General features: G+C 41.3%; 1 protein-coding gene across 6 annotated transcripts in view; it reads left to right on the forward strand.

Moving 5' to 3' along the window:
- The window catches only part of FRMD4B (FERM domain containing 4B), a 407,614-nt gene that overhangs the window by 227,768 nt on the left and 152,411 nt on the right, over nucleotides 1-27,435 (forward strand). For 5 of the 6 annotated variants that reach the window (XM_060202892.1, XM_060202891.1, XM_060202894.1 and 2 more), the window contains one exon: nucleotides 25,722-25,787. In XM_060202892.1, coding sequence (XP_060058875.1) covers nucleotides 25,722-25,787 — 66 coding nt within the window. Of the gene's footprint in view, nucleotides 1-16,262; nucleotides 16,553-25,721; nucleotides 25,788-27,435 lie in introns of those variants that run through there. The other variant, XM_060202895.1, reaches the window with a different exon arrangement.

A 27,435-nucleotide genomic window follows, 5' to 3' on the forward strand; every position in this document is an offset into this window, starting at 1 on the left:
TTTTTTACTAAACCATACTGATTTTTCAGTCAGATTAAAAGGAGAGATACCAGAACACTAGAGATTTTTCCAGTGCCATAGCACTTCCCATGTGGTTCTAGGTCTCAAGCTTGGTCCCTGGTGGAGCACAAACCCCAGCTGATGAACTGTCTCTGTGGTCCAGAAGTTGTAAAGTTTCAAAAAAGAAATAGACATTATAGATAACTGAATTAGTGTTATTACTAATGGAAATATTCAAACAGAGAGAAATAGCACTGCACCACTAACAGTGAAGTTTCCCCCTTGCAGATGAGGAATAGGGACTTGAGCCCCCATCCTTGCACATTATAATGTGTGCACTCAACTAGGTGCATTGCCTTCCAACCCTGGGTGCAGACCATTCTTACCAGAAGCATCTGCACACTGCTCCAGAAGAGCAAGTCTGGGAAACCAAGCTGAAACAGGGCCTCGAGGGAAAATATTTGGTTCCCTGGATACGGCCACAAGGGTTGGGTGAGATTTCCTCTCACAAGACTCTTGACCCTTCTGATGGTAGCAAACGGAACTGAGATTAGAACAGAGCAGGAATAGAAGTGGGGAGAAAATTGCCAACAGAGCATAATAACACGTGCTGCGTTCTGCTTGTGAATGAAAATACTGGAAACCTCTCTCACTGATGTTTTTAAGGTCACAGTGGCCTCCTTTAGCAGGGAGAATAGTTTCAATGGTTTGATGAATTCCAGAAGGGAAAGACAGCAGCCACACACACAGTTGACTAGAATCTGGCAAGTAAGAGGCAAAGATGGTGCTTACTTGCAGTAAGATATTAACAGTGAAAATGAGCAGAAAACTCAGAAGAGGAACAAGAGATGACGTGAAAAGAAATACATAGACTCTGCATGCATTTAGTAAGCCCCATAATGAGCTAGCCGCTGTGGCAGGATCTAGGAAAATGACAGTGAATGAAACTGGCATTCCAGTAATAAAAAACAGGAAGAGCAAATTGTATTGAACACCTGACATGAGAGTCTTAGTGCTCAGTTGAACAAGGGAACCATAATGGTGGGAATTTTCTAAGTATGATAATAGCAGGCACTTTTTTTTTTTTACAGAATTGCATGTCAACAGGGGGTTTAAACCCACACCATACCCACCAGCAGAGTCATGAATTTTCTTTAAAGATTTTATTTATTTATTCATAAATGATAGGATGAGAGAGGGGAAAGAACGAGACATCACTCTGGTACATGTGCTGCCAGGAATTGAACTCAGGACCTCATTCTTGAGAGTCCAGTGTTTTATCCACTGTGCCATCTCCTGGACTACAGAGTCCTGAATCTTTAATCTCCCCACTGTAAGCCACCACATTTTCCCCAAGGTTGTAGACATGGGCCAACCATCATCTCTACAACTATCTGTCCACATTTACACATAACTGTCCCTTTTTCTTATTGATCCAGCTCTCTCTTCTCCTCCAAGCCACTCATGACACCATTACTACCTCCATATGTCCCTCTCCTTTTCCTTCTGTCTCTCTCTGGGTGCTGATGGAGCTGGAGGTCAGAGCCCTCTTATCTCCCTCCTATCACTTCCTCCCCGCTGGGAGTATGGATCAAATTTGTTTAGGGGGGTGAGAAGGTAGGAGTTCTGGCTTCTGTAATTGCTTCTCAGCTGGACATGGACACTGGTAGGTTGATCCATAACCCCAGCTATAACAGGTACTTTTAAAAAATTTATTTATCAAATGGAAATATTGACAAGACCATAGAATAAAAGCGGTACAATTACACACAATTCCTACCACCAGAGCACCATATCCCGTTCCCTCCCTTGAAAGCTTTCCTATTCTTTATCTCTCTGGGATCATTGACTCAGGATCATTATGAGGTACAAAAGGTTGAAGGTCTGGCTTCTAAAATTGCTTGTCCACTGAACATGGGCATTGGCAGGTTGAGCCATACTCCCAGTCTGTCTCTTTCTTTCCCTAGTGGAGCAAGGCTCTGGAGAGGTTGGGTTCCAGAACTCATTGGTAAGGTTGTCTGCCCAGGGATGTCAGGCTGGTGTCATGGTAGGATCTGCAACTTGGTAGCTGAAAAGCATTAAGATATAAAGCAGAGGGAGTCGGGCAATAGCACAGCAGGTTAAGTGCACATGGCGCAAAGGGCAAGGACCAGCATAAGGATTCCAGTTTGAGCCCCCGGCTCCCCGCCTACAGTGGAGTTGCTTCACAAGTGGTGAAGCAGATCTGCAGGTGTTTATCTTTCTCTCCCCCTCTCTGTCTTCCCCTCCTATCTCCATTTCTCTCTGTCCTATCCAACAACAACATCAGTAACAACAGTGATACTAACTACAACAATAAAACAACAAGGGCAACAAAAGGAAATGAATGAATAAATAAATAAATATTTAAAAATATATAAATCAGAAAAAATTGTTTAATAATCAAGAACCTAAAGGCAAGAAAATTGCAGATGAGATTTGGGGTCTCCATTTTGGAAAAAGCTAGTAGGTCTATTTTAGGTATATTCCAAAGGGCCCATGACTACTAATTTTTCCTGAGCCTGACAGCTAACATGTAGGTAGACTAATGGTACTGTCTGGGGTGATGGTGTCAGAGTTGGCTATAGGATTAGAAAGCTGGATAAGAGAAGAGAATAGCTCCCAAATATGGGGAAAGTATATAAATATTATTAACTGTAAACCCTATCGTTTTGATCTGTGGCCCATATTCATGGAAGGAGCCTATGTAACTTCTACATCCCTATTGGTCTGAGCTCTCATTCTGTGGCCACGGCTAAGAATATTTCAGGCTGTACTAATTTCAGGACCCATCTTCCTCAAGTGATAGAGTATGTTGACCCACCTTCCCTTTGGAGAATGGGGCTGTCCCTACCGTTGTTGATCCACACTGAGAGCAAGGTCCTATAGGGGTCCATAAAGGGATCCATTATGTTGTTCCTGATGGAGATGACCAATGACAGTGACGAGAAGGATCTGGTAGAGATCTAGGCCCATCATGTCTATGTGGGAATCCCAGAATTCCCTGACTAGGGCCCCAGGTGATGGGGTTGCCTGGTAGTAACCAAGAGTCATCACTAAAGTATGCCAGTTTCTTGCCCTTATCCAGCTTTTGTAGTCCCTAATTTATCTGACAAGATTAGTCTTGAAATGATTGAGGAAGTGAAATAGGAAGCAGGTGAGGAGTGTATCTAGGTCTAAGTAGAAACTATTTTATTAAGTACTTTATGGTGTCTTTTTTAGGTCTTTCTACTTGTTTGCTGCATTTATTGAGTCACTGCAAACTGTTGTGCACTTTTGCTTTAAAGTATATATTTTTGCCTAACTTATGGATACTTATGTACATAAGCCTTATCTCATGGCTTACCTAGGTTCTGAGGCTTTGTTAGGAGATGTACCACCCGAAATGGAATTAAGGAGTCCTATGAGCTAGGAAGGGTCTCACCAGAGTAATGAAGCTAGAGGGTTAACATCTCATGCCTGACATCCCTGACAATGTTAAGTGAAACACGTTGAGGTGGTACTGGCTGCATTGATTAGGTTGAGATTAGTAAATGCAGTATCAATTGATATGAACTGAGAGAATCATGCAGGAAAGTGAACCCACACCCAGAGGTTCCAGGACTGGGAGAAATACAGGTTTCATAGAGAATGGGGAAGGGTCCTGCTGTCTTAGGGGAGACTGGTATACTTTAATGATGACTCTTTAGTCACTATCAGGCCATTCCATCAGCTGGGGCCCTAATCGGGGAGTCCTGAGATTCCCAAACAGACTTGATGGGCCTAGAACTTGAATAAATCTCTCTCTCCATTGTTACTGGTCATTCCTATCAGGAACAACACAATAGACCCCTTTGTGGGCCCCCATAGAACCTTGCCCTCAACTTGGATCAACAATGGTAGAGAATGTTCCATCCTCCGAACAGAGGATGGACAACATACTCTATGCTACACCTGAGGAAGATGGGTCAATATTGGGGCAGCTTGGAATGTTCCTACTCATGAGCACAGAATGTGAGCTCAGATCTAGAGGGATGCAGAGGTCACACAGGCTCCTAAACTAATTATGGGCCTCAGACCACATCAAATTGATGGGGTTTACAGTCAACAATATTTATACCCCTTTCCCATATTAGGGAGCTACTCTCTTCTCTGATCCAGCTTTCTGGGCCTTTTCCCAGCCATGACATCATCTCCCCAGACAATAACTTGGATCCACTGTCATATCAGATTTCAGGCTCAGGGGCAAAAAGGAAAAAAAAAAAAAAACTAGTATAGCCACAGGCCCTTTATAATTTAACTAAAATATGCCTACTAGCTATCTATAAAATGGAGGAACCCCCCCCCCAACTCTTCATCTGCACGATTCCAGCCCTTAGGAACATGATTCGTCAACAATTTGTTTGGCTTTGTATGTTAACTCTCTCGTCAACCACCAGGTTCCAGATGCTAGCATGATGCCGACCAGACTTCCCTGGACAGACAACCCCACCAATGTGTCTTGGAGCTCTGCTTCCCCAGAGCCCTTCCCACTAGGGAAAGAGAGAGGCAGGCTAGGAGTATGGATCGACCTGTCAACGCCCGTGTTCAGTGGGGAAGCAAAACTAGAAGCCAGACCTTCCACCTTCAGCATCCCACAGTGATCTTGGGTCCATACTCCCAGAGGGTTAAAGAATAGGAAAGCTATCAGGGGAGGGGATGGGATGCAGAGTTCTGATGGTGGGAATTGTGTGAAGTTGTACCCCTCTTATCCTATGGTTTAGTCAATGTTTCCTTTTTATAAATAAAAAAAAAATTTTTAAGAAGGCAATAGATAGTTATTATAACTAAGATATTTGAAAATTTGGTTGACTTTGAAAATTCCATTGTTAGGATTTGCTGTATCACATAAGACCTTATCATAATTTATCTCCCTTTGGATGTGAGGACGATTTGTCACCTCATTGATCGCCAGGGTTGATTTGGCTGATCTGACTGTCTAGGCTGATGTCCCCTTCCTCCCTCATCACTCCATGTGCGTCCCTCCTGAAGCTTCACACTTGGTCAAAGACGATGGCCTTCACTGAATAGAGACGGACCGGTCTTTGGTCAAGGGTATACGAGTAGCTGCGCTCCCCTGCTAGAACCTCCCAACAGGCTCTCAAGGTCCATAATTTATCTCCTTTAATGCTATTTACATATAGCTGTATTTTATATAGTGGCATAAATAGTTGTTTCTGTTCTCCTTGGTCTAAGATTATAGGTGACTTTATATTTCAAAGAACAAGTCATTATTAGAGATGTATTAACAATTTGAGCCCACTGTTAAAATTCAATCGGGTTACCAATTTGAAATATTTTTTAAAATATTTATTTATTTGTTCCCTTTTGTTGCCCTTGTTTTATTGCTGTAGTTATTATTGTTGCTGTCACTGATGTTGTCGTTGTTGGATAGGTCAGAGAGAAATGGAGAGAGGAGGGTAAGACAGAGAGGGGGAGAGAAAGATATCTGCAGAGCTGCTTCACTGCCTGTGAAGCGACTCCCGTGCAGGTGGTGAGCCAGGTGCTCAAACCAGGATCCTTGAGCTGGTCCTTGCACATTGTGCCACCTGTGCTTAACCCGCTGCACTACTGCCTGGCTCCCGCAATTTGAAGTCTTAAGTGTTAGATTGAAGAAATACATGCCCAGAGTTGTGGTCTATGCATCAAAATGTTTGAGGCATTCGATCCATTTTTCCCCTCTTATATTGATTAAATAGTGATTTAAATACTATAAATTAATAGTAGTGTATATTAACACCATTCTCACCACCAAATGTCTTTGTCCCTACCCCCTCATCCCCACAGTGAAGCTGAAAATCTACCCTCACCCTTCACTCAGAGATTTTTCCTTTGGTGCTATACTCCAAACTCAGTCAGATTCTGCTTTGAGTTTCTCTTTCTAGTCTTCTTTCTTATGTTTATGAGTGGGATCATCCTATGTTCATCTTTGTCTTTCTGATTTATCTCACTTAACATAATTCCTTCTAACTCTATCCAAGACGGGTGAGAGAAGATGATTCACTATTCTTAATAGCTGAGTAATATTCCATTGTGTATATATACCACAACTTTCTCTGTCATTCATCTGTTTTTGAGCATCTGGGTTACTTCTAGGTTTTAGCTATTACGAATTGTGCTGCTATGAACATAGGTGTGCATATATCTTTTTGATTGGGTGTTATGGAGTCCTTAGGATATCTCCCTAGGGGAGGAATTACTAAGTCATATGGAAGGTCTATTTCTAGCCTTGTGAAGGTTCTTCAGACTGCTCTCCACAGACATTGGACTAATTTACATTCCCACCAGCAGTGCAGGAGGGTTCCTTTGTCCCCATAACCTCTCCAGCATTTGTTGCTGCTGTCATTTTTGATGTGTGACATTCTCACAGAGGTGAGGTGGTATCTCATTGTTGTCTTTATTTGCATTTGCATTTCTCTGACAATAAGTGACTTGGAGCAATTTTTCATGTTTGTTGGAGCAGGCACTTTTTATACTCTATTTTCCTAACTTCTGCAAGGCATGCTCAAGTACAACTCAAGCATAAGCATAATAAGTACCATTTTTTAAATTTATTTATTGGGGGCTTAATGGTTTACAGTCAACAGTAAGATAGTTTGTACATGTGTAACATTTCTCAGTTTTCCATATTTCCATTTAACCCCTACGAGGTTCACCTCTGCCATGTTTCAGAATCTGAACCCTCACCCCCACACACACACATCCCAGAGTCTTTTACTTTGGTGCAATATACCAACTCCAGTCCAAGTTCTGCTTTGTGTTTTCCCTTCTCTTCTTATTTTTCAACTTCTGTGAGTGAGATCATCCCATATTCATCCTTCTTTTTCTAAGTGATCTCGATTAACATGATTCGTTCAAGCTCCATCCAAGATGAGGTGAAGAAGGTGAATTCGCCATTTTTAATAGCCGAGTAGTATTCCATTGTGTATATATACCACAATTTACTAAGTCACTCTCTGTTGTTGGATACCTGTGTTGATTCCAGGTTTTGGCTACTAAAAATTGTGCTGCTATGATCATAGGTATACACAAATCTTTTTGGATGGATGTGCTTGGTTTTTTAGGATATATCCTCAAGAGAGGAATTGCAAGGTCATGGGGTAGGCTCACTTCCAGCCTTCTGAAAGTTCTCCAGACTGCTGTCCACAGGGGTTGGACAATTAATACCATTTTAAATATGTACCAAATATGTGTTGGAAACAGTAAGTGTGCTAAGCTTTCAACACAATTCTTTCTATTTGAATTCAAAGCCTTTATTCTTTCAACTTTATAATGTGGTCTCTTTTTTTTTTTAACATTTTGGATTGGATAGAGACAGAGAGAAATTGAGAGGGGAGAGGGAGATAGCGAGGAAGAGAGACAGAGAGACACCTGCTTGTGAAGCTTTCCCCCTGCAATTGGCGACCAGGGTCTTGAACCTGGGCCCTTGTGCTCTGTAATGTAAACACTTAATCAGGTTGCCACCACCTAGTCCCATCACATGGTCTTTCAGTGGTCCTAACATATAACACAGAGCTCTGAATATGGCACTTATCCTAACCTCCCTTCTCCATTCAGCTTCTGTAGTTTAGTAGGAGGTATTTAATAACCAGATCTCTGGAGGAAAGACACCAATTTGTAATATTTGCCAGTGGCTGTGGTGTAAATACTCTCACCTTGACATATTTCATGTTTTCAATGTAGAACCACTGATTTGCAAGAGTAGAATTATAGTACCTTCTGTCTTCATACTGATTCATATGTATGTTACTGTGCTAATTCAACAGATTAAAAAAAAACTTCAGGGAGTCGGGCTGTAGCGCAGCAGGTTAAGCGCAGGTGGCGCAAAGCACAAGGACCGGCATAAGGATCCCGGTTCGAACCCCGGTTCCCCACCTGCAGGGGAGTCGCTTCACAAGCGGTGAAGCAGGTCTGCAGGTGTCTATCTTTCTCTCCTACTCTCTGTCTTCCCCTCCTCTCTCCATTTCTCTCTGTCCTATCCAACAACGACAACAACAATAATAACTACAACAATAAAACAACAAGGACAACAAAAAGGGAATAAATAAATAAAATAAATATAAAAAAAAGATTAAAAAAAAACTTCAATAAGTAAACATAATAATACAGTATTTGAGGGGAAATGATGTATTGAGTATCAACTACCTTTGTTTAAAATGTAATTAATTTTGTTGTAAGTTCATGCACTATATATTTTAACGTGTTGGGGGCTGGGTGGTAGTGCAGCAGGTTAAGCACACAATGACTGGCATAAGGATCCCAGTTCAAGCCCCCAGCTCCCCACCTGCAGGGGGGTCACTTCATTGGCAGTGAAGCTGGCCTGCAGGTGTCTTTCTCTCCCACTGTCTTCTCCACCTCTCTCAATCTGTCTCTGTCTAATTCAACAACAGCAACAGAATGGCAATAATAACAACAATGGCAACAAAAGGGGGAAAATGGACTCCAGGAGCAGTGGATTTGTAGTGCAGGCACCAAGCCCCAGCGATAACCCTGGAGGCAAAAAAAAAAGAGTTAATATGTTTATGCCTAACAACCACCATGGAACAAGACTGCTGCCAACTGCTTATGAGACAATACACATCACCATTCTTTACCTAGTATTTGGTGTGGTGTGGTGATATATTTTTGAAAAAGTGTCAAATTTCACCACCTCACACATGTCCAGTCCTGTAAACTAACATTTTCTCAATTAAAAAAGAACAATGGGGCAGACAACATAGCTCACCTTGGAAGGCGTGACCCAGGATACATGACCCAGGGTACAGTCTAGCCCCCAGTAAACTGAGAGTCTTCAATGTTGTGATGTGTCTCCCTCTCTCTCAGTCTCTTTTGCCCCCCCTTTTTTAAAGTTTTTATTTATAAAAAGGAAACACTGACAAAACCATAGGGTAAGAGGGGTACAACTCCACACAATTCCCACTACCAGAACTCTTTAACCCAGAACAGTGAAACCCCAGTGATGACAAAGCAAAAAGGAAAAATAGCACTGGTTGATAACATTATATAGGTTTCAAGCCTACTAATCTTTTTTTTTTCATTTCATTTTCAGATTTCTGTCATCCTCCTGACTTGTGACCTTTCTGTTCCTGTTTTGTTTCCATTTTTTAATCTGTGTTAACCTAAAAAGAGATTGAATCCTACTTAAAAATGCAGCTTACAGTATTAGGTAACACTGATTTTATTCCTAAATATTAGAGGCTATTAAGTTGAGAGGAAGTATTTCTTTTATGATAACAAAAATGGTTCCAGGACATTAAGATTATTGTTATTGTCTTTTTTCTGCTCTAGATGAGTCTGACTAGTCTATTTTCACAATTTGGTAATGCCTGTTTGTTTCTCCTACCTAAATGTGACATTTATACCAAACAAACTAGGACTTTGGACCTAAAATAATTCATTTTTATTCATAATAGATGCCCTCATGACTGATTTAGCCTACTTCTACATGCAACACAAAGAACAGAAATATATTGAAAAGCTTAAAGGTTAGTGAAAAGGGTTAGTGAAAAATTGGAATGTGAGAGCTCTGACAATGAGTGTACTACAAAATTAATGCAGAATTGATTTAGGTTTTTTAATTAACAGTTTCTCATCTTTAGGTTTTGGAGAGCAACACATGTGATTTGTTTAGTCTGAAAAGCTTATACTTAACCCAGATTTCTAAATATGCTAGGTACCAAACAAACAAAAGAAACACACCTGAAATGTCTTTAAATTATAAGTAGTGCAGTTTATTTTTAAAATTCCTCCACCCCAACTGCATTTATCATTACTTTCAAGTTTTGAAAGACGCAGTACTTTTTACTCCTTCCTACGGGCTGTTTTTCACTGGAAAAGACAAAACTGACAGTTGGCAAGGCAAAAAGTTTCCAAACCACAGGGTGTCTGCTACTTGCATAATCACTAAAGCCAAAATTTCCACTTCAACAAGGCAACTGGATAACTTCATTCCTGGTCGACCTGAAGTGCAGACAAAACCAAAATCCCCCACAGCCCACAAAGCATGGACTGGACTTTTCTTAAACTTTGACTTTCCTGTTTACAGTATCCGTGCCCTCCCTTCCTTTTCTTTTCTTTCCTTTTGGACTCCTTAATACGGTACCATGATGGCTAAAAATACAACCTAACAACTGGTTTTTAGGTAAAGAGGATTTTTCATTCTGGAAAGGAATGGCAAGAAATATCCTGTATGGTTTTCTGAAAATATACATTTGACAGTCTCCCATCAGTACCTAATTAGAGTTTCTAAATGAGAAAGTACAGTAAATGTTTTTCCTTATTTCATTTTATTTTTATTTTATTTTTTATTTTATTTATAAAAAAGGAAACCCTTACAAAACCATAGGATAAAAGGGGTACAACTCCACCATCAGTTCCCCACCACCAGAACTCCGTATCCCATCCCCTCCCCTGATAGCTTTCCTATTCTTTTTATCCCTCTGGGAGTATAGACCCAAGGTCATTGTGGGATGCAGAAGGTGAAAGGTCTGGCTTCTGTATTTGCTTCCCCGCTGAACATGGGCGTTGACAGGTCAATCCATACTCCCAGCTTGCCTCTCTCTTTCCCTAGTAGGGTGGGGTTCTGGGGAATCAGAGCTCCAAGATACATTGGTAGGGTTGTCTGTCCAGGGAAGTCTGCTTGGCATCATGGTAATGTCTGCAACCTGGTGGCTGAAAGGAGAGTTAACATATAAAGCCAAACAAATTGTTGACTAATCATGAACCTAAAGGCTGGAATAGTGCAGATGAAGAGTTGGGGGGTTCTCCATTTTATAGATAGCTAGTAGGCATATTTTAGTTATATTCCAAAGGGCCTGTGGCTATACTAGTTTTTATAAAGAGAACCTTACTTTTCCCTGCAGTGTCTTCCATGCAGAGAACACATGGAAACATGCCACCAGTCTTTCCCCCTTTCAGTCAATTCATTGTTGAACTTAACTCAGTTCTATATTGACTAGGACTTTCCAGCAAGTTTTTCTTAACCTTTTAGGGTCTCAGTTTCTTCCCTATAGAACAGAGGTAAAAAAAATATCTTCTTCACCAGGTAGTTGTGAGAATCCAATGGGTAAAATTTTGTCAAAGCATATGACAGTTCTTACATACTAATGTCCACTTCACAATAGAGCAAAAGCAGTTGACCCAAGACATAATTGAATCACAGTCAGATAGGGAGCAAAAGTTTTCCCATCTTCGGTTTTGATTTAGTCTCCTTATTATCTCTGTGAAATGAATCCCCAGATAATGAATTGCTTGAGGAGTCGGACGGTAGCGCATCGGGTTAAGCACAGGTGGTGCAAAGCGCAAGGATTGTTGTAAGGATCCCGGTTTGAGCCCCTGGCTCCCCACCTGCAGGGGAGTCGCTTCACAAGCGGTGAAGCAGGTCTGCAGGTGTGTCTGTCTTTCTCTCCCCCTCTCTGTCTTCCCCTCCTCTCTCCATTTCTCTCTGTCCTATTTAACAACTACGACATCAATAACAACAATAATAATAACTACAACAGCAATAAAAAAACAAGGGCAACAAAAAGGGAAAATAAATAAATAAAATGAAAACATGAATTGCTTGTTGTCTCCAAGTATTATTATTATTACCATTATTATTTATGATAGCGATAAGGAGAAATTGAGAGGGAAGGGGGAGATGAAGAGGGAGAGACACCTGCAACACTACTTCACCTCTCATGAAGCTTCCCCCTACCAGTAGGGACTTGGGAGCTTGAGCCTGAGTCTTTGCACATTGTAACATATGTGCTCGATCGGATGTGCCACTCTTGACCTCCTGCTCTCTCCAAGGTCTAACCCAGTCTCAACCTACATGTAGTATTTTAAGCTCACTGATCCAAAGAATTTGGAGAACGGGGGCATTTAAACAACTTAACCACTTCTAGCTAGCATAATAGCACTCAACAGTTCACAAATTATCCCCTTTAATAGTGATACTCATGACAAATAGGTAAAGCTGCATTTTAGATACTTAGCATAGACCCTAACAGCCAATCCATACCCAATAGAGTATGTTACCGGCAATAGGACTATCCCCTGTACCTTTACAATAGATTTTAGGTCCAACTCACATTAATGCAAGAAACCAAGTGAAATGAGATCAGTTCTGATCATTCCCATTTCACAGGGGTAGAAACAGGTCTAGAGAGATGCTATAATTTTCAGGCATTACACATAGTTAAAAGGAAGAACTAGGACACAAACCTGAGCATCCTGATTCTAAATCCTGTGCACACCTCCTGGATGCTGGACTGATAGCCTTCTTCCCCAGGCTTAATATGTTGCTTTGCTTTTTTTTTTCTTTGCCTCCAGGGTTGTCTCTGGAGCTCAGTGCTAGCATTACAAATCCATTGCTCCTGGTGCTTTTTTTTTTCATTTCTCTTTTCTATTTTGCTTTTGATATGACAGGTTGAAATTGAGGGGGAGGGATACAAAGAGGGAGAGAAAAAGATAGACACCTGCAGACCTGCTTCATCACTTATGAAGCGACCCCCTGCAAGTAGGGATCCAGGGACTCAAACCAGGATCCTTGCGCTTAGTACTATGTGCATTTAACCAAATGCGTCACCACCCAGCCTTCAGTTGTTACTTTCTTCATTTGAAAGCTTTCTTTTCACCAGCCTCATGGGATCAGTCTATAATCTGATAAGGAATTGTCTTTTATGAGAATGGCCTCTCCAGGAAGTATTTGCCAAACCTGACTGATGTTGCTTGCTAGAGTGACACAGGAGCTGCAGACATGTATGTCCTCTGGCCAGCCTTTCTTGTTAGCTTTCCTGCAGCCATTGCCAGTCAGAAAAGAGCATTCTTTTGAATATTGATAGCCAGAAAATGGGATGATCTCTCCATTCTGCTCTGTGGGCCACTTGTCAAGAGTACTGTCTAATATAAATTCTCTCTATCATTTCCTCACTTTCCATGCTTCCTGAGCAATAAGTGGAATTTGCAAACACTCAGAATGCAATTCCATTGTCAGTTGGCCTGTTTCAGTTCTTATTTTCTGAAAACATCTTATTTATTAGTTATTAAAAGTGTTTTAAAATTCTCCTTTAGAGCACATGTTCTCAAATAGGAATGGTTTTGTCTCTCAGGAGATATTTGATAGTGTCTGGAGACATAGGTCGTTGTCACAAGGTGAGGGCAAGATTATTTCTGGCATCTAGTGGGTAAAGGCCAGGAATGTTGAATATACTACAATGCACCAGACAGCTCTACAGCAAAGAATTGCTGACTTCTAGTGACAAGAGTGCTGAAGTCAAAAAACCTTTCTTTAGGACAGCTCCAGAGGCAGTGATCTTGTGGGTCTTATTTGCAGAGCAGTGTTGATACTTACTTAGGCAGTTCTCAGTAAATATCAATTGAGTGAATGAATGAAAACTTAATCCAGAATTATTTCACATTGAATTAGTTGTATTGTATACTGGACTCTGTCTCAATCTCAGAGCAATCAGGAGCCAGGCCCAGAAAGCCAATATCCTGTACCCAAAATATTCATTTAAGCAAGATAGAGCCCATGGCCCAGTAAGTATAAATTCATTCCATCCTGATGCTCAGTACAATAGCAAACACACACACACATACATACACACACACACACACACACACACACACACTTGTTAGCAGCTGTCTATAATTCTTCAGTATGGGACCAGGACATAGGCAAGGAATGGTAATTGCAAAGCCCTTGGGCTTCCTTTGTCTAACTCCTTACATAGTCTGAACTAAGCAGCTCTGGTTTGGTGACTCTAGATCAGACTTTTTGGGAAATGTTATATTTGACAATCAAAATGGCATGTTAAAATGCCTAACCTATGTGTGATTTGATATTTAGTACCTGTTAGATGGCAAACATCTTAAACAGAGATAAAGACAAATCAGTGATAAGCATGGGCTGTGTAGTCAGAATGCCTGTGTTTATGTCCTACTGCACTTAGTGTGGAGTAAGATCAGACAGAATACTACCTTCCTTGGACATCAGTTTACTCACCCCTAAAATAAAACTAGTATTAGAATCTAAATTGCAGGGTTGTCACAAAAGTGAAAGGACTTGGGTAATCACCAGGGATGTGTCAGCAACAATTACTTTTTGTCAACATTTTTCCTAGGGCAAATTATTCAATTTCATTTTTGGTGGACTGAATTTTCTTCTTTATACCCTTAATTTCCCTACCTTACTACAGCCCATGTTTATTCCTTTGCTTCTTTAAAGCCACCTGCATTTCTTCCTCTTTCAACTCTCTCCTCCTTCATAACCAGAGCACCTGGGAGTTCCTGAGTTTACTTTAATACAACTGAGGGAGCCTGAAACCCTATCCCATTCACAGCCGCATAACCTGAGACAAGTTACTTAACCTCTGCACTTAAGCATTGCCACCTATAAAACCAAAATAGTCATACTTCAGATGCTTGTTTGCAGCATGAGAGGGGGTGCTACACATGGGAAAGTGCTTTGCATTCATGTGATATGTAGTGAGTGCTTAATAAAGACTAGAGAATGGTTAATTAATACCAAAAAGACAATGGAGGAGGAGGAGAAAAAGAAGAAGGAGGAGAGGGAGAGGGAGAGGGAGAGGAAGGAGAAGGAGAAGAGGAAGAGGCAGAAGAAGGAGGAGGAGGAGGAGGAGAGGGAGAGGAAGGAGAAGAGGAAGAGGCAGAAGAAGGAGGAGGAGGAGGAGGAGAAGAAGAAGAAGAAGAAGAACAAGAAGAACAAGAAGAAGAAGAAGAAGAAGGGGAGGAGGAGGAAGAAGAAGAAGAGGAAGGGGAGGAGGAGGAGGAGGAGGAAGAAGAAGAAGGAGAAGGAGAAGGAGGAGAAGAAGAAGGAAGCCGTCTCTGAGAGTTACACCAGGATAGACACCATTTTGAAAGAACTTGAGGGAAAATTGCAGCTGACTGGGTTGGAGACTTCTGTGTCAGTCTAGCATTCTCTGAATGGGTGTATCAATAGCTCATATTCAGTCAACACCCAGAGACGATATAAAGGCACCCTGTTCAGCTGCAACTGACATCATTTGGATGAAACATAAAACTCCATCCAGTCAATAGATCCCAAAGTGAGAGCGCCCTAGATACATCCCTCCTACTTCTCTCCTATTCCTCTAGAATATCTCATCTGGTGAGGATTAATAGCCTGCCTTGTTGTGAATGCTTGTATTTTAAATGTATGTCTCTCAGGGCCAAAGCTTAGGGGATGCTTTGGAATGTCCTCCTTTTGCATTATGTTCTGCAAGTTTAAATCATTTGTGAATTTATTTCATTGGTATCACTACCTAGCTTTAAGCCAGCTAAAGCATTGCTTCACTTGGCAAACATTTATTTATTACATATACTTTGTGCCAGGCACACTTCTAGGCCTTGGGAATACAGCTGTGAGCAAACAATCAAGGACTTTTTTTCTGTGGAACTTATATTATGATACTGAAAGGTAGAGAAAGACAGACAATCCAATAAATAAAAAATATTAGTTCTTAAGAAAACAAAATATATGAGAGAGTGTCCAGGGCTACTTTACAGGGAAGACAGAGAAGAAGTGCAGATATCATATAGTGATCCAGGGGGAGGGTGTTCCAGATAGAGATAACAAACAGTATATTCAAGACCTCAAAATAGGAACAAGTTTTTCTTTTGATGAAATAATAATAATAGTAATAATAAGTTATATGTCAGGGCAAGACAAATATGGAGAGGTTGTGGAACTGGGACTTGCAGATATTATCTGTGATATGATGCTTTGGACCCTTCAGTGTGTTATATGAAAAGGTAGTGAATAATTCTAAGCAGGTAAGCAAAGGGATTCATCTGTAAGTTAGAGATATCACCTGCAAGACCATTTAGGAATTGCACCATGTAAGGCTTATATAGAAGCACAAAGCCTGGAGAGAGAGCTGGGATCCCTCACATCACCGTAAGGGATGAAGGTAGATTTGACTCTGACCAGGTCACCCTGCAGAAAATTCTGAGGTCTCTTTTTCTGAGGCTCTAAGCTTTGAGCAGAAGGTCAAAAGAGAAAGGAGACCAAACAAAAAAAAAAAAAAAGAAGAAGAAGAAGAAGGAAGTTCTCTACTTCCTTACCAAGCTTTCATATTTCCGTGATCCAGAGAATAGCTAAAGCAAAGCTGAAGCAGACTAAGGTTTTTTGTTTGTTTGTTTGTTTTTTGTAGTTTCCTTTACTTTTAAAGCTGACCCCAGTCATTGTGAATGGCTCCATACTGCCCTGTCTTGGTTTGTCTTTTGATTTTGTGTCTACTCACTCTCCTTTCTTAGCTTTTAAGTTGAGCTATGAAGTTGGGGTTTGAAGGGTTAGTTCTTAATATATAGACCTGAACCTCACTATGGGCTATTTTTCTGGTGCCCCATGAAGCCAGAGGTCTAACTTGTGGCAGAGTCTCACTTCCTTTCTGACCTTCCTCATCTGACCACTGACCAGATGAACAAAGTCCATCCACCAGGACTCGGCGCTTGACCTCTGAGGACCGGCTCTGTCAGCTGGGAAGCAAAGGCAGGGCAACCACAGACTGAGGTGGGAATTTTAATCTAACATGCAAGATATTAATCTCTGAATTCCTGGGATTGGGTGGGGAAGGAATGGTGGGAAATATATCAAGTCTGGGGGGTTATTAAGTATAACTTTCCCAAAAGCTCTTTATAATTTTTTTCCATGTACTGATGCTATTAGTTGTCACTTGGTCAGTTCCACAGCTGAAACTGTTTTGCTGGTCTCTGTAGGGTTCAAATGTTAACTGTAAAACATGATTTCATACACACATTAAAGAAACAGTATGTATTGCTTACTCTTTGTATTTGATTTATGAAAAGAAATGTATGCTTCCTTTGGAATTTTCATTTTCAAATATTTATTTATTTGTAAGAGAAACCCTGACCATCATTCTGGCACAGGCAATGCCAGGGATGAAACTCAGAGCCTCATACCTGTGGGTCCAGTACTTTCTTTATCCAATCTACTACCTCCTAGCTGCTAGAATTCTTTCTTTTAATGCTTTCCTTTTGGTCTTTAAGATATGGTTTTTATGGGTTGTTTTTTTTTCAATAAGGGAATGTTGCTTTACAAGACTACAATTATCTCAGGTTTACATCTCCCAAAAATTAATGTTAGCAAGCCTCCCCCCATGGCCACAGTGCCATCTCCCTCCACTGGAGGGCACTGAGCCTCTACCCACTTTCCCCCTTCTTTTCTTCCTCTTGCTAGCCTCCAATCCACAGTCATAGCAAAAAATTCATTAATACTCTGTTGATCTTTTAAAAGACTCAAGCCAAGTGGAAAGTAACTAACTAGTGATGTAATTTACACAGAAATAACTCATTAGTAATGTAAAATATTGCTAAACAGTATAACATTGCATAAAATCAGCTAATTTGGGTAGAGAAGGTTGTTTGTTTAAAAAAATTGACCTAACATTGCATTATAGTATTATATAAACATCAAGATACACATTGTAGATCCACATCTGTACATACTACCTTAAGTTCACCATTAGAAAGTTTGACTGCAGGGCTGGGCAATAGTGCAGTGGCTTAAGTTCACATGTCACAAAGCTCAAGGACCAGCATAAGGATCCCAGTTCGAGCCACCTGCTCCCCATCTGTAGGGCGGTCGCTTCACAGGCAGTGAAGCAAGTCTACATGTGTCTTTCTTTCTCTCCTCCTCTCTGTCTTCCCCATCTCTCCTGATTTCTCTCTGTCCTATCCAACAACAGCAATAACAACAAGAAGAGCAACAAAAATGGGGGAAATGGCCCCCAGGAGCAGTGGATTCGTAGTGCAGGCACCAAGCCCCAGCAATAACTCTGGAGGAGAGAAAAAAAAGAAACTTTGGTTGTATTTTTCACAACACAATTAGCCCTTTTTACTAGATTTAACCACATCCCTTCTCCTTCCTCTTCTAGTAACCAGTAGTTTGTATAGTTTAAAACTATATTATTTTATTTTTTCATTTATGTGTGAATAAAAGCACATAGTATTTTTCTTTTCTGACTTATTTCACTAAGTATCATAACTTCTAGATCTACCCATGTTGTAAATGATAGGATTTCATATTTTATTTTTCTTTCAGTGATGTAGGTAGTTTGGCTTACCTTAGCAAGTAGTTTCTGTCTGTACTGAGGTAACTGACTAGCTAAAAGAGGGGAATATAAACTTTCAAATCCTAAGATTCAAAAAAGTTTTGTGTTACAATAAATACTTATTTTCTCATTCTCCTTGACCTTTTCCTTTTTCATTTTAATTACATTTTCTACTCTGCTTGGTGCTTGGGATCAGGTTTCTCCTATTTCTTGAAATCAAGCTTATTTGTTGTCAGTGGTGTGTGCCTTTTCCTAAATAAATCTATGTTCTTTGCTAAAAAATAAAATAATAGTAAAATAGTAGTAGTAGTTGGAAAAATGCAATTGCACAGTCCATGTTAACTAAACTACCTTGTGCACAATACTTACATCCTAGTCTAGAAGACAGGCCTGAGTCCTAGGTCTTGAATGAGCTAGCTGGAGTTGAATTTCACCTTCAAGAATGTCATATTGAAAGCTATGGGGCATTGTTTTGTAGGCTCAGAGGCTGATAATTTGTCCAGGTGTAACAAAGCCAGTAAAAATTAATTTTAAGGAAGTCGGGCTGTAGCACAACGGGTTAAGCGCAGGTGGCGCAAAGCACAAGGACCGGCATAAGGATCCCGGTTCGAGCCCCGGCTCCCCACCTGCAGGGGAGTCACTTCACAGGCGGTGAAGCAGGTCTGCAGGTGTCTGTCTTTCTCTCCTCCTCTCTGTCTTCCCCTCCTCTCTCCATTTCTCTCTGTCCTATCCAACAACGACAACAACAATAATAACTACAACAATAAAACAACAAGGGCAACAAAGGGAATAAATAAATAAAATAAATATTTTTTTAATTAATTTTAAATCAGAGTTTAAGAGTTTCTGTGGGAGTTGGACGGTAGCACAGCGGGTTAAGCACACATGGCGCAAAGCGCAAGGACTGGCGAAAAGATCCTGGTTCGAGCCCGCAGCTCCCTTCCTGCAAGGGAGTCACTTCACAGGCGCAAAAGCAGGTCTGCAGATGTCTATCATTCTCTCCCCTTCTATCTTCCCCTCCTCTGTCCATTTCTCTCTGTCCTATCCAACGACGACATCAATAACAACAATAACTACAGTAATAAAAAAAAAAAACAAGGGCAACAAAAGGGGATAAATAAATAAATATTAAAAACAAAAAAAGAGTTCTTGTACAGGTTTTATCATTTATTATTTCTTGTTTTCCCATGACTTGAAATGAGGATGCCTTCTGAGTAAGTATGGAGTGGTAATTAATACACTGAATAGGGTTAAAGTGTGAAGTACTTTGCCTGGTGTCCAGCAGACTCTCCTTCTTTCTCTTCCCTGGGATCAAATGAATTTAAATCAGGCTTCATTCACATGAGAGAACATCTAAGAATTGTATAGAAAATACATGTGGGTGAGATGTTGATCTCAAACCCTGTCTAAAGAGGGAGCTAGAGCTAGCTGCTCCATGTGCCATTATACCCCACCCTTCCTGTTGAGTGAAAGAGCCCAACTCACTCTTTCTCAATCTACCATCTACGTTTTTATGAAGTGGCATATCCTGATTTCTAATACTGCCAGCAAGAATTTGCTCATAAGTATTGTTTTGATGAACATGATACATCCACCACCTTTCAACCTCTAAGTGGTGAGGGCAGGCCTTTCTCTTGCTGGTAATCAAATCAACCCTCTCACCTCTCAGAGAAGCAGTCCTGCACAGAGGAAAGGGCCTGGTGCATACTAACACAGATGTGCGAGTGTGGGCATTACACAGTGGGGCTTTTTCTCTCCAGCTCTTCTGCTCTGCCTATCTCCAGCTTCCTGTGTGATATCTTATCACATAACACAAGGAGGCGTTATTCTGCCCTCCCCTCACCCCAGTGTACGCTTCTCTCTTGGCTGTTGCATGGCTGTTAATTGAAGCATCAGTAACCGTGAGTAGACAACTTTCCATATCAGTGTCATCATCTGGGAAGTCTGTCCTTTGGAAACAGCTTACCTTGGTTTCAGTGTATACCTACTTCATGAAGATCCTTAGTTGCTAGGAGCAGAATCCTATTCCAATTAGCTTAAGAAGAAAAGTCGTCAACCGTTGAAGAAATGCAGGAGTAGTTCATAGAATTCAAGACAAGAGTTCACCTGAATTAATGTTTGGAACTAGAATTGGCTAGAAAAAGCATTATTGGAACCCTGACACCAGCTCTATCAACTCTTTCCTCTCAGGATGCCTGCTTTCTTTCACTTCCTTCTATCTACTTGTCATCTTTATTCTTTTTTTTTTTTTTTTTGCCTCCAGGGTTATTGCTGGGTCTCCAGGGTTATTGCTGGGTCTTGGTGCCCTGGAGGCCATCTTTTTTCCCTTTTATTGCCCCTGGGTTTTTGTTGTTGTTGTTGTGATTATTATTGTTGTTGTTATTAATGTCATTGTTGGATAGGACAGAGAGAAATGGACAGAGAAGGGGAAGACAGAGGGGGAGAGAAATATAGACACCTACAGATCTGCTTCAGCGCTCATGAAGCGACCCCCATGCAGATGGGGAGCTGGGTACTCGAACCGAGACCCCCGTGCTGGTCCTTGTGCTTCTTTTTTAATACTTATGTATTCCCTTTTGTTGCCCTTGTTGTTTTATTGTTGTAGTTATTTATTGTTGTTGTTATTGATGTCGTCGCTCGAACCGCAATCCTTATGCCTGTCCTTGCGCTTTGCGCCGATTGTGCCTAACCGGCTACTGCCGACTCCCCCCCCCCCCTTTTTTTTCCTCTAAGGTTATCACTGGGGCTCGGTACCTGCACTACGAAGCCACTGCTTTTGGAGACTATCTTTTTTCCATTGTTATTGTTGTTGCTGCTGTTGTTGATGGATAGGACAGAGAGAAGTTGAAAGGAGAGGGCAAGAAGGGGAGAGGAGGATAGACACCTGCAGACCTGCTTCACCGCTTGTGAAGGGACCCCCTGCATGTGGGGCTCGGACCAGGATGCTCCCACATGTCATTGTGCTTCTCACTATGTAAGCTTAACCTGCTGCACTACCGCCCAGCCTCCATGGTTTTCCTTTTTCTGTGCACAGAGCATAGCAAGCAATGACTGCCCCACAGCAACCGCTTTTTAAAAATATTTTTATTTCCCTTGATTTTTTTTTTATTTTGATGGGACAGAGAGAAATTGAGAGGGGAAGAAGAGAAAGAAAGAAAAAAATAAAGAAAGAAAGAAAGAAAGAAAGAAAGACACCTGTGGCCCTACATCACCAGTCAGGCAGGTTCCCCCCTGCAGGTGGGGACTGGGTGCTTGAACCCAGGTACATTCACATAGGAATGTCTGCACCCAACCAGTTGTGCCACCACCTGCATCCCTGGACCATCAGTTTTTTTAACTGCAGTTCCAGAGCCTCCTGCATGTGAGATACTATCTCACATGGCCGACTTTGTTGTTTTTATTGTGGGAAGGGGGGTTCAAGTGGGGAGAGTCAAAGGTAAAAAGAAAGGAATGGCAGCACAGCATGATTACAGCATCTGTGGTGCTCCCAAGGATCACACTTACATGGCTGAGGTTCATTCTCCAGCACTGCCTGTACCAGAGTGGGCTCTGGCTTATTTACTCTGTCTCATGTGAAATTCGTTCATATGTGATAACTAAAGTTAATCATCTTTTAAAAATCAGGAAACTGCTTGGATTATAGAATAACAGAGTAGCTTGAGAATATTTATAAGCTTTGACATATTCCTTCAGAGATTCATATTATGTAAGTTAATTTCTTTTTTTTTTTTCCTCCAGGGTTATTGCTGGGCTCGGTGCCTGCACCATGAATCCACCGCTCCTGGAGGCCATTTTTCCCCCTTTTTGTTGCCCTAGTTGTTGCAGCCTCGTTGCGATTATTATTGCCATTGTTGATGTTGCTTTGTTGTTGGATAGGACAGAGAGAAATGGAGAGAGGAGGGGAAGACAGAGAGAGAGGGGGAAAGAAAGATAGACACCTGCAGACCTGCTTCACCGCCCGTGAAGCGACTCCCCTGCAGGTGGGGAGCCGGGGGCTCGAACCGGGATCCTTACAGTCCCTGCGCTTTGCGCCACGTGCGCTTAACCCACTGCGCCACCGCCCGACTCCCATAAGTTAATTTCTTAAATATTATTTTATTAGATCTTCCCATAGGGCATGTGTAGGGAATGCACAGGTGGAGAGAACCTTAGCCAATTGCCAGGGCCCTGAGATTAGAGTCGAGCTAGAGTGGTGAGAAAGTAACCACAGCTAGTCACCATACAGTTGACCAGAAGAGGTCAGGTGGGAGCACACACAGATGGCACCCCAAGCTACAGCAGTGTCAAGTGTGTGCCCCTTCCATCCCAAGCTTCAGGGCACACACATCTGGTTGACACATATTATAATAAGGAAGGACCCAGGTGTGAACTCCCAGTACATGCTCACAGGGGAAAAACTTTGCAAGTGTTGAAGAAGTGTTGCAGGTGTCTCTCTGTCTCTCTTCCCCACTATCGCCCCCTTCTCTCTCGATTTTTTGACTGTCTCTATCCAACAAATAAAGATAATTTTAAAAAAGAAAAAATTACATAGACAAAGATCAGAATGAATTTCTTTTAATTTTATTAGTGATTTTATATTGATTTACAAAACTATAAGACAACAGGGGTCTAATTCTGCAGCATACCCACCACCAGAGTTCTGTATCCTCATTCCATTCATTAGAAGCTACAGTAGTTCTCCCAAGGTTGTATATATGAGTTAACTATTATTTCTACAACTATCTGTCTATATTTGTATATATCACCCATTTTTTTCCATGATCCCATCTTCTCTTCCTTTCCAGGTCACACCTACACCTATTACTACTTCCAAATGTCCTTCCTCTTTTTCCTCTTCTCTCTCTGGATCCTGATGGAGTTGGAGTTCAGAGCCCTCTGGTCATCTTCCCCCTATCATTTCTCTCCCCTGGGAGTATGGACCAAAATTCTTTGAAAAAGATGGGAGATCTGACTTCTGTAACTGCTCTGCTAGACATGAATGTTATCAGGTTGATCCATACCCCCAGCCTATTTCTGTCTTTCCCTGATGGTGTAGTGCTCTGGAGAGGTGAGGTTCCCTGATACATTGGTGAGGGCAGCTGCCCAGGAAAGTCAGGATGGAGTCATGATAGCATCTGCAACTTGGTGGCTGAAAAGGCAGTAAGATATAAAGTAGGACAAAATGATTAATGAACAGGAACCAAAAAGTAGGAATAAAGTATATGAAAATAGGGATCTTTGGGTGGAAAGAAGTGAGGAAGTCTATTTTAGGTCTGTTCCTAGGGGTCTATAGCCTTTGTAGTTTTTTGCTTGAGTTTGATAGCTAACATGGAGTTGGACAAAAAATATTGTCTGGGAAGATGGTGTCAGAGTTGAGAATAGGGCAGAGAATAGCCGATTTGAAGAAAACCGATAAATAAAATTAACTGTTTACCACATCAACCTGACCAATAGCGCATATATATATTTTATATTTAGCACTTTTATATTTAGCACAGGAGCCTGTGTAACCTCTGAATCAGTGTAGGTCTGAGCTTGCAGTTCATGGTTACAGCTGGGAACATTCTAGTCTGCACTCATTTCCAGACCAGTCATCCTCAAGTGGCAGGGCAGGATGATCCAGAATCCCTTCAGAAAATTGGGCAGCCACTACTATTGCTACTTTAAAGGGAGGACAAATTCCTAGAGTGACCCCCGAGAGGGCATATGTTGATGGACATGATCAATTATGGTGGAGAGAGGGATCTATTAGAAGTCTAGGCCCATTATATCTGGGAATCCAAGGATTCCCTGATTAGGGCCCCCAGATGATGGGGTAATCTGGTATTGACCCAAAAGGCATGATTAGGTAGGTTCATGAGACAAAGCACAATTTGCCCACTTAGATTTTAGCAAAACTTTAGTGGTTCCAATGGGCCACATCTCCATAACCATATAATCCAACCAACTGAGCTCGCTTTTTTTTCCAAATGATTTTATTGAGGAAATAACGACTTACAGAACAGTCGTTGATTTGTGGGCATAACATTTTTATTTTCTAGTTTTTAGATTCTAGAGCAGAGCCCACTCAAAAAATCAAAAATCAGATTTTCACACTGAAAGTGGGTTGCTTGGGGCTGAGTGGTGGCGCACCTGTTTGAGTGCACATGTTACACTGCACAAGTACCCAGGTTTGAGTCCTTGGTTCCCATCTGAAGTGGGAAAGCTTTGCGAGGGGTAAAGCAGTGCGACAATACAGGTGTCTCTTTCTCTCTCCATCTCTATCTCCTCCTACCCTTAAAGATATTTTTAAAAAGAAGGAGGAGAAAAGATAAGAAAGTGGGTTTCAGGGGGCCAGGGGGTAGTGCAGCAGGTTAAGCGCACATGACACGAAGTGTAAGGACCAGCATAAGGATCCCAGTTCTGAGTCCCCAGCTTACCACCTGCAGCGGGTGGGGGGATGGGGGGGTTGCTTCACAAGTGGTGAAGCAGGTCTGCAGGTGTCTATCTTTCTCTCCCCCTCTCTGTCTTCCCCTCCTCTCTCCATTTCTCTCTGTCCTATCCAACAACAATGACAGCAATAACAACAACAATAATAACAATGATAAACAACAAGGGCAACAAAAGGGAAAAATGGCCTCCAGGAGCAGTGGATTCATAGTGCAGGCATTGAGACCCAGCAATAACCCTAGAGGCAAAAAAAAATTAAATTTAAAAAAAGAAAGTGGATTGCTTATCTCATTCTCAGTCTCAATTTCTTCATTTGTTAAACTGGGATCTATAGGTCAGGTGGTAGCGCAGTCGGTTAGGTGCATGTGGCATGAAGCCCACGAAGAGGCATTAGGATCCCGGTTCGAGCACCCGGCTCCCCACCTGCAGGGGAGTCGCTTCACAGGCGGTGAAGCAGGTCTGCAGGTGTCTATCTTTCTCTTCCCCTCTCTGTCTTCCCGTCCTCTCTCCATATCTCTCTGTCCTATCCAACATGACAACATCAACAACAACAATAATAACTACAACAACAATAAAAAAGTGCTACTAAAGGGAAAATAAATAAAATAAAATAAACTTTTTAAAAACTGGGATCTATAGCACCATTCCCAGAAGATAACTATGTACTCTGAAATAATGTGTATAAACCACTGCTAAGTATACATATGGCACCCAGTAATGGAGATGGGATCTGGGGGTTCATCTGAAGGTCATTTTACAACGTAACGTGTTCTCAACTAGATATGCCACTGCCTGGCCCCTCTATTTGAAATTTAAATGGAAAAAATAAAATAAAGTTAACTGGGAAGAGTAGAATCACACGGGAGCAAACACAAAAAAGATTACTTCCTAGTAGTGCAGTTGTAAGTGATAAAACAATAAAACTGAAAAAAATGGTTGAAAATACACACACTACATTGCTTTTTACTACTCTGCAACTTCTCTATTCTTATCTGTTCCTATAGTAGTGATATAAAAGATAGTTTTTAAAATTAAGTGCCAGTGCTTTATAATTAAATGTGCTTGTAACGAAGCCTGTTGATTAGCTCAATTGAAACTATTTTAGGCTAAGCACATCAAATGTAGAATAAGTTATAAGTTGAGTTAAAGGGTTTGTTTCCTACCCTTGTTCCTGACGTCACTCTTGTCTTTCCTCTACAGATGACAGAAGGAAGGCACTGCCAGGTGCATCTCCTGGATGATAGGAGGCTGGAACTGCTGGTTCAGGTAAGTGTCTCCTATACAGGGACAAGCCATTTGGGTTCTTCTGTGGGCCTCATGACCTACAGCTTGTTCATTGATGCCTCAAAACCAAGAACCTCAGGATCATTTGAAAGGGAAAAGGCAGTTTTGAAGTCAGAAAACCTTATCTGTGTCTCAGAGTAAGTATAATGTAGTGAAAGGGATTCAGAGATGGATGGGTTCCCATTTCAGCTTTGACAATTAGTTATTACGTGGTTCTCTGCAAGTGACTTTACTTCTCTGAACCTCTTCCTGGTAAATTCGGAATTAGAATGCTTCCTTGAAAGGGTTATTGTGAGTTGAGAATTTTCATTCTGCCACTTTCCTGCTACATGACATTGTCCAAGTTATATACCCAGCTGGTCTTTAGTAAACTAGAGTTAGATTGATAAGTATTCCCCACAAAAGTATAGTTAAAGTTAAGCTAGGATATATATATGCAAAAGGTATGGAACTGAATGAATAACAATATTTTATTTGTTGATGTTTCTTTCTCACCTAGCACTCTACGAAAATTCTCTCTGACAGTCATACCTACAGTTACTACTACAATTCTCTCTTTTGGCCAAACCTAAGCTTTCTCTCCTCCCCACCCCCAGCAGGTGTTCCCTTATGGTGACCTAGGGCTCTTGAACCCAGGTCCTCACACATATTAACTATAGCTCCAAACAAAATACTTAGATCTTGTTAACCTTGGTTGGCTCTGTTTGTTTATTTGATAGTCAAACATTGAGAGTGAGAAAGGGAAAGAGACACCTGCAACACTGCTTCACTGCTCATGAAGGCTCCCTTCTGGGATTAGGAACCAGGTACTTGAATTTTGGTAATGTGTATGCTCTACTGCATGTGCCACTTTCTGGCCCCAGGTTAACTCTCTAATATGCAAATAAGGGGGTGATGCATCTGGTAGAGTGCATATGTTGCCATGCACAAGGACCTTCAAGCATTTTCATGAGCAGTCACGCAGTGCTGCAGAACTCTTTTTTTCTTCCTCTCTTCCCATCCCCTCTCTCAATCTCTCTCATTCTCTATCCAAAACAAATAATAAGGAAAAAGAAGAAAGAAAGGAAGGATGGAAGGAAGGAAGGAAGGAAGGAAGGAAGGAAGGAAGGAAGGAAGGAAGAAAGAAAGAAGGAAAGAAAGAAAGAAGGAAAGAAAGAAAAGGAAGGAAAGAAGGAAAAGAAATGGTGGGGCTGGGGAGACAGCATGATGATTCTGCAAAAGACTTTCGTGCCTGAGCTTCTGAGGTCTCAGATTCAGTCCCTAGCATCACCTAAAGCCAAAGCTGGGCAGTGCTCTGATCTCTCTTGTGTATCACTAGTAAATATTTAACAACAACAAAAAAGAAATAAAATAAAATCTCATACTTTATAGGCTCGTTATAAGAATTAACAGGTAATGAATAGAAGAATTTAAGCACAATAAATGGTGACCACTACTGTTTTCATTGTTATCATTTCAGTAACTTTACAGCTTGGGGTCTTGAGCCTCTTCAGCTAACCCCCATCAGATAAAATTATTCCACATTCTAATCACTGAGGTGTTCAGTATTCATTTTGATCACTAGTAAGCATAATTTAAAAAAAAAAAAAGCTTATCTTTTTCCAAAACAGCACCTCATTAGTAAGTACGC

The sequence above is a fragment of the Erinaceus europaeus genome, chromosome 12 (genome assembly GCF_950295315.1).
Source record: "Erinaceus europaeus chromosome 12, mEriEur2.1, whole genome shotgun sequence".
Classification (NCBI taxonomy): domain Eukaryota; kingdom Metazoa; phylum Chordata; class Mammalia; order Eulipotyphla; family Erinaceidae; genus Erinaceus; species Erinaceus europaeus.